The 8,648-nt window shown below is 38.7% G+C and overlaps 1 protein-coding gene across 1 annotated transcript; it reads right to left on the bottom strand.

Moving 5' to 3' along the window:
• Positions 1–4,619: 4,619 nt before the first annotated feature.
• Positions 4,620–8,133, bottom strand: LOC110034057 (protein QUIRKY). The gene has a single exon (XM_020738302.1). The coding sequence runs from the start codon at positions 7,739–7,741 to the stop codon at positions 4,730–4,732; it is 3,012 nt and encodes a 1,003-aa protein (XP_020593961.1). The 5' UTR covers positions 7,742–8,133; the 3' UTR covers positions 4,620–4,729.
• Positions 8,134–8,648: the final 515 nt, after the last annotated feature.

The raw sequence follows: 8,648 nt of genomic DNA, 5'->3' as shown, positions 1-8,648 counted from the left end.
TAGACTTTTATTTTTAATACTTAAATAATTTTCAAAACTAGTATTATATTTTTAAGTAAAAGATTTATATCAAGACTTTGCTTTAGGAAAGGAGAAGTGGAATTCAAAACCATTAAAGGCCTATTCAGATATAGTAATCCTTGCCTAAAAAAGGAAAAAGAAAAAGAAGAAGCAAAAGAAAAAAAGAAAAATAAAAAGAAAAAGAAAAAAAGAAAAAAGTAAGGGAGGAGAAGCTTGAGGATTAGTGCCTAATCAAAAATTGGTTTCACATTTGATCTTTTTAAAGTATAAGACTTGAGAAACTCTTAAGCTTAAGGATTTAATATAGTAAGTAAAATTATTTTTAATAAAAATTTTTCAGTGGAGATAATAAAAGAACTAAATTCTAAATTTGGAGAATCTACAATATTTCTGAATTAGAACTCATATTTTTATCTTTCTTTATCTTTCTTAACATTAAAAATTCTAAACTTTAAGTTGGTCTCATTTACTGAATATTTTTTCTAAATTAAACTACTATATTTCTAAATCTAAATTTTAGTAACTCCAAAAGAAACTTATATACATATCATATTTATTTATTTTTTAAAGATTTAAGTGTCACTTCAGGACAAGTAACAGTTTAAGTTGGGGGGATTTTGATACACCAAAATATATAGTGTTTTTAGAAACATTTTTATATCTGTTTTTGAGATATTGCGCTTTAATGGATGATATTTGTATGTTTTTGTTTCAGGTATAAGTAAGAAGTTGAAAAATGCTAAAAGAAGTGAAAAAGGATCAAATTGGGAGGAAAAATGTGAAATTTGTGCAAAAGTGTTTTGGCACCTAAGCGCCGGTGAAGCAGAGAAGGCCGTGCCTAAGAGCTTGAGACCCCGCTCTTAAGCGTCAGAGGCAGTTATTTGGCGGTTTTCTTCATTTGGCCCAATTTTGAAGAGACATTTGAGGCATCTATTGGCTAAAGAAGGTGATTATAACCATTAAGAATGAAATATTATTAAAAGACTTGTGAAAGGAGGCATCCCTTGGAGAATACATCGAATTTGGACACATTTTGAAGAATTTCCAAGGAACCCGTTGGGAAATTCATAAAAGAAGGAAGTTAAGACAATTGAAGGGGGTGCTTGAAAGTTCTAAAAAGAGTTTGAAGAGGAGTCCTGAGGAGTTTGGAGAGATAGTTTTGGAGAGATTTTCAGGCACCACACAAATTTATTTTATCCTTTTTGTTTTTAGTTTATTTTGAGAGTGTAGTAAAAGAGAAGAGATTCAAAGGAATTTCAAGAGTTTGTTGGAGGATTTGAGATAAGTTTTTATCTTTTGTTTTAAACTACTTTTGGTTTTAATTGAGACTTCTTATTGGTTTGACAATGATTTTTGCTTTTAAACTAAAGTGTAGTTTTGTTTTCTCCATGGATTCTGAGTAGTTTTCTTTATCCTTCTCCTTAAAATGATAAGTAATTAAAAGTGTTGGATGGAAGATGTGGAGAGTATTAATTTTTAAAGTTGAAAGAAGTTGTGATGATTTAAATCCATGTACTTCATTTACTTCTTAATTTGGTCTATCCAGAAGTTAATATTTATTGTGAGAACATGTAAGAACCGGGATGGTATTATCTCAGTCAACAATTGGAAAGAATCGCATGAGGTTGTTTGAATGAAAATGTAATTCATATGATTTAGTGCAAATAAATAGGGAAATAAATTTTGAATGATGTAGAGTTAGAGGACTTTAAAGTGGCAGGTTAAAGCCCCCAATGTGGTTTATTATTTTAGGTTCTGAAACGAGATGTTAGCCCCCAGGTGGAGGGAATCGACAGAACTCTAGAGTGAGAATTGATATCTTTCCTGCCTAGCCGGTCATCAGAGCTATTAAAACTTTAAATTAGCTAATGTTCTTTATAACATCACTAGTAAGAGTAAAGAATATTATAGCTCCTATTTGGCATAATACAATTTACATACTTCCACAACAGAATTCCTAAACTTATTTTTGATTCATGATAAGGAGAAAAGTATTTCCATATCAATTGATTTTGTTTTACATAAACTCAAGTTATCTTATTTAGTTGTTATTGTTTTTGTCAAAATATCAAAAATACTAAAAAAAGATTTGAATTTTAATACTGTGAAAATATCTATAGTTTAAGTAATTGTCTTTTTAGAATAGAAAGTTTGTTGTTCAATAGTGCATATTGCACAATTTTCCCGTGGGTTCGATATTTAGGTCTTAGTAAAAAAGTTCTATATTACTTGATAATGATACATATACTTGCGTAGTATCCCAATATATAAAGTAAAGATTTAAATTCTTATTTTCTTCTTATCAAGTTTTTGGTTTTGTTGCAAAGTAAGGAAATATAAGCGAATTTATAATTAAAGTCATTGTTATACTGTTGCATATAAGAAGTTTCAGGATCATAACACACCTGCGACATTTCAAATATGTATGATGTCAATTTTTTGTAATTTAATTAAACGTGGAATGAATGTATTTATGGATGATTTTTTTTGTATTCGAAACTTCATTTAAATTATGTTTAAATAATTTAGAAAAAGCTCTAGAACTATGTGAAAAAGTCATATGGTTAGATCGTAGGCTCATAAAGAAGAAGACTAGATTTCAACAAAAGTGAGGTCAACAACAACCTTCACTTCAATTCTCTGTATTTCATATGTTTTTTTTTCTTTATAGAAAGTTCTTAGGTTTAAATTCAAAATTTTATTTTTGACAAAATTGCAAGATCTTCTTTCTAAGCCACCAACACTAGCACAACCCCTAATTGAACTAAAACACCCTTTCATACTCTTATATCATCTAAAAACTGCCACATTAACTTTTGATTGATCATAATTGATCACTCATAAATCACCACAAGACTATCATAAATATGTATTTTAATTATGAATAATTTTTTTTTTGTTTAAGATAAATAACTTTACCCTCTTAGAGCTTAGTACCCTTGGGAAAGATTTTATTTTAACATTATTTTTTATAATAATTTTAAATAAACTCAACCACTACTTATTCTTCATGTCATCTAACATTTCATATAAAAAGCATAACATCTCCATTTAAAAAAAAAAAGAAATAGAGTGATATGCCAAGTTATCTAAAATTGGCTAATGTTAGATCAACGTGATCTATTCTAGGTTTTTCTTCCACTTCAACAACTTATAATACATGGAAATTTACACTGAACATCATATCACTAATGAACATCCCTTCATCATTTACTGGAATTTCTAAAATAAGGTATTAAGTAATTTGCAAACCTTTATTGTTTTGTTCTAAGCTGGATTTCTACTCATGTCAGCCAAGGGAGGCCATCTACCCATTATTTTAAATTTAGTCATCTTCAACCTTAGGGGGTGTTTGGTAGCACAATTTTAATAAGATTTTACAATCTGGCCAAACACCGAAAAATGTAAAACCAAATCTAGCTCTCCATTAAATTCAAATCTCTCCCATTCCATCTGTTTCTTTCAATTCCGTTTCTTCGTAAAAATGTGGACTTATCAAACCCGACTAAGAGTTAGATTACACGAGTTTACATCGAGGTTTCTCACCTGCTCCATCTATGTAATGAACTGATCGAAAACCATGGATTTGATAAATCCCAATAACATAAATCTTTTGTTGCAGCCAAAGACCGCCTTAGTGTTCATAAGGTGACATTAGTACACTACACTTATAAAAATTAAAAACCCTTGAAAGAAATTCATTATAAATAATCATTGAAGTCTAAAACATTATCATTTTTAAGTTCATGATTTTTATGATGGCCAAAATCAAGTTTTGATCATAAACACGAGGCTTAGTCTAATAAATCTTCTAAGTGTTGTGGAATAATGAATGATTTTTTTATGATAAGCCTAGTTTTTTTTAAGCTAACATTAATCAAAATTAGCTTAGTTTGAGCTAGTCTAATCAATGAAATTAAAAAAAAAAAGGCAATGATAAATTTCTATTTATTTTATATAGGTGTGTATGATACATATACAAAGTAAAATTAAAAGCATTTGGAATGTTAATATCGTGCTTAATCCACTTACATGTCTATGACACAAACTAAGTAGATAAGCTTCGTGATGGTAGAGACAGTGGAAGGTAGCAAAAGGGATGCCGTAGATATTTGCGTACGAAAAGTGTACGCATTCGTACGCAGAGTTGCGTATATTTTAGCTTATTCAGAGGGTACAACTAGGTTACAGTTAGGTTATAGAAAGAATTACAAGGATGTATAACTTAAGTGTAACCTATTTATATCTTCCAAATAACTTAAAATGTACGTAACTTTGCGCACGCTTTCCGTAGGCAAATATTTCTCCCTAAAAGGGAATGTTTTATCAAAATTTGTGCCAACACTCGGGCTATCATTCAAGAAAGACATTATTTGAATTTTGATTTAGGTACATTGTCCAATAAAATTTTAAAAATCATTTCAAAGTATTATTTTAAATTGTCATCTTTTGCATTGTATTTTTGAAATAAAATAAAATATAACAAGATCAAATGATAAATGTGAGAAAAATATACCTAAAAATTACTGTTCTTTATTCTTTCACGAATTAGAGTACAAAATTAATTATAAATGATGTTGTTTGAAAAATCACACCATCAAAAATCAAGCGATGCCACAAGCCAAATGAAAAACATTATTTAATACATGCTCTTACCATCTTGGCACCCAACTTTCCCTGCAAGCCATCATCCTTCCATCCTACAAGGCTACAACAACCGATCAGATAGACTCGGCAACCGCCGAAAAAAATTGAGTGCTGCAGGCGGCATAGGATCTCTAAACATGGGATGCCTCAAAAAATAAAACCCCAATGCCACCATCACCATCTTCAGTGGCACCATATAAAGCACAAGCGACATCACCAAACACATCACAATAAAAACCCTAGTGGCCCTTGGATCCCTCCAACTCACCAATGCTTGTACCCTCTCCCCCTGCGCCGCTAAATCACCCATGACCGATTGCACCCTCGCCGCCAATGTTCTTAATCTATCATACCTCAACTTCACTACCTCCGCCGCCTTTCCAGTCGGCACACCATCAAACTCTTCATCTAGCTCATCCACTTCTGCGCCTTCAGCCTGTGACAACCGCGCGTCCATTCCCGTTGGTCCTCTCGGCCTAAAGCGATAATACCATGCTCCGATTAAGAACAAATATAAAGTCGCTGTTGGGGCAGCTAGCTCCGGGTACCACACTAGCACCAAGTACAAGATATGAACTAAAACAGTAGTCATAGGATTTCGCCATCGGCGCAAGTCGTCAAGCCATTGGGCCAAGCCAACGACCCATGCGATGACCCCCAAGATACGAAACCAATTTGCCTTGCTCCGCCGTAAGCTCCAAGAGTGTGAGTCCGCGTCGAGCATGTAGCGCACAACCTCTGGACCAAGCGGCGGCTCTGCCCTCGCCAGCCATGCCGCGACTATTCTAATAGCCGCACCACGTAGTGCTTCCTGTTGTGCCACTCCTAATGGCCTCAGATAGTGCATTCGTGGCAACATGGGGGTGGCATAGAGAGCGCAGGTGTCAGGTAGTAGTGCTGAGCTCGCAAAGCGAACAGCTATTCGAATCTCTCCCATTTTCTTTAATCCCGAACGGAGCAACACAAGAAGCGGATAAGATTGGGTGTAAATGCGGTTGCTTTCTAATGTGGAGACGCGGATGCGGATTTTACCAATGCGGTAGTCTGGGCGGTCTTCTCCGCCTTCGGCGAACATGCGCCAATTGTCAAAGACGGCGATGGTAAGAACAGTGCAGGGGTCGTACACCTTCCATGTGTATTGCTCGTTCCACCGTGGGTCGAAGCTGTCTGTGATGGTCCTTGTACGCGTCCACTTCTTCCCATATTTGGCAATGCAATAAGCGTCTGTTGAGCCTTTTCCGTTGCTTTTGGTCTTCATTGGTTGTAGCCCACGCGCACCGAGAATCCCAAGCTCGAGCGACCCCACTACTGGTCTCCACAACTGCTTCGCCGTTGGACGGAAGTCGCTGCACACGTGTGCTGCCTCGTCCAGTACATGATAGCCTCCCTCCAAGCAAAGGCGTAATTGTATCCTCCCACCATAAGCTACTCCAAGTCCGTGCTCTTGCCCGTTACTGCCAATGTTGTCAAGACTAAACCACTTCGGAGGTACCAGCTGTCGTTCGTCAAAACGCTGATCTAGAGAGGCCACTGGGACGGCAGCGTGGGCTAGCAAGATGGGATCTTTGGCAGAGCGATCCTCAACAAGAACAATTAATTGGTCACCAAGCGGCTCCGAGACAACAAACATCAAATCTTCAAGCCAGGAGAAGGTAGACGCATTGCAATTTGAGATCGAACGTCTGGTGCGGGCGGATTGGAAGCCGAGTTGGATTTTCACATAGAGATTTACAGGGGAGCCGAGGGATGGCGAAGGGACACGGAGATCTTGAGCTTCAATGACCGAGGCGCGGAGGTACCATAGCTTTGGCGATTGATAGACTTTAGAGCGAGTGTAAGTTATGTAAGGTGCGTCTGAGTTGCAGGACTCGGGGAAAGCATCGTCTGCTTGGGTGCCGAGCCAAACAGATAACATTATATCACCCGTAACGTGGCGGTCTTCGCCACCCTCAAGATGGTACCACTGCGGGGCGAGCGGGCCATCAGGGGGATCTCGTACAGGAACGTCGGAGAGGTCAAAGCAGACACCGCCGAGGAATGCTTCACCGGAACTGCCGTCCCAAACTGAAATCTCCAGTGTGGGGTCTGGTTTGGATTGGTTTAAAGCAAAAACCTGATTCCATTCAGGGTTACAGGATGCATCTCGTGCCGATTTGGACCGCATGGAATGTGAACCTGACCGGATTTTGACATACGGACTCTCGCACTTACGAAGGCCACGGGCCCTGACGATTCTAATGAAAAGGTACTGCATTGGCTCGACCAGGTCGTAGACTGAAGGGACCAACGGGTCCGTTGAGGATGACATGAACTGGCCGGTGATTACCCGTGGGGAATGGGCGTACTCTGACGTGCCGTTCCGTCTGCTGGTCATACGGACCCGATCAAAGCTAACAGAGTTTTGGGCCTTCTTGACATCCGGCATCAGAGGAATATCCTCTCGTGCAGAAGGCGGCGGCGCCTGGTCGGCCGTGGGCGGAATCTCCTCGGCATTAATGACAGGGATGGCGACAGGAATGGCGAGCGGCGACTGTGGCTCAACGGCAGCCTCGGTGGGAGCGGGAATCTCCGGCGGCTCCGGAGCAGAGGAAGGCGGCAAAGGGGATACTGATTCTGGCTTCTTTGCATCGTCGGGGTTCTTCTCTTCATCAAAGTAATAAATTTTGAGGCCTATCTCGCCGTGAATCCAGCTAAGAAGACCGCGCTTCTCGAGAGGGAAATAGATAAGGCCCTCTTCACCACGGCGAGCGAACTGGGATCCGTAGATGCGGACGCGGCCGAGGAAATTGTTCTTTCGAGGTGCGGCTGAAGCGGCGGGGCCAAGGCGCTTGTCGTTGTAGACTTCGACGTTGAGCTCTTCGAGCTCCATGGAAGAGGGGTCGGAGACAATGAATTCATGTCGTTCGTTCCACTGAGGATTGAGGTCGCGAGCACGGGTATGGGTGCGCTTGCGCTGGCCGGCAAACTCGATCACCACATAGGGGCTGGAGGTGCCTTGCCCGTCTTTAGGAACGAGATCGCGGGCGTCGATCACCTCCACGACCAGCTTGCGAACAGTCGGCGGCGACGTCATGATCTCATGGTACGTGTTTGTCGACGTCGATCGATTCTTTACTCTTCTTTTGCTTTAGTGGGAGAGGATTGGAGGGAGAGGGTGGAGAGACCGGTGTCTTTTGCTTTTTGAAGTGGCGATAGATGCTGGGAATTTGCTTTTGCTTTAGTTATTATAGTAAGCATGGTGTTGATTGCTTTCATGGGATTCGTAAGCTTTCTTCACGTTGAAGCTCTTCCACCTCAACGTTCTGCCTGCTGCTTGTTATTTCTCGTGGAGCAGGGAAGAGAGAATTGTTCTGTCTTTCCCACCGAATCGAATTCGAACTTGCGCTGGTGGTGGTTTGGATTGTAGCTAAATCCGTAAAGTCGAATCCTAAAAAAAAGTGAGATACACTTTTTTCATATAGAGATAAGGGGAACATACATAAAATTTTGTTTATGTGATAGACATGTAAATATTTGAAATTAATTGGAATGTTTATAAATCAATATTAATCAGTGAGAATTTAAATAATTCACAGGATACAACAAGAAAGCCTTAATCCCACTTTGTGGGGTCGGCTACATGAATCCTTTTTTCCATTGTGCCCTATTCAGTGTCATATTTTCATTTAGTTCTAATAAATTAAGATCATTTTTTATACAATAATCCCAAGTCTTTATAGATCTACCGTTACCTTTCTTAACATAAGTCGAATCTAAAACATCTACTCTCCTAATCGAATCATCAGATGGTCGACGCTTAATGTGACCAAGCCATCTAAGACAAGTTTCTCTAATTTTATCTTTCACAGGAGCTACACCAATCCTATCACAGATATAATCATTTCGCATTTTGTCTCTAAGTGTAAAGCCACTCATCCACCTAATCATTCTCATCTCCACAACACTTAACTTAGTATTATGCTTCTCTTTTAAAGGCCAAA

This window comes from Phalaenopsis equestris, unplaced genomic scaffold (genome assembly GCF_001263595.1).
Source record: "Phalaenopsis equestris unplaced genomic scaffold, ASM126359v1 Scaffold001339, whole genome shotgun sequence".
NCBI classification, from domain to species: domain Eukaryota; kingdom Viridiplantae; phylum Streptophyta; class Magnoliopsida; order Asparagales; family Orchidaceae; genus Phalaenopsis; species Phalaenopsis equestris.
This window is presented reverse-complemented; position numbering and strand designations above follow the sequence as displayed.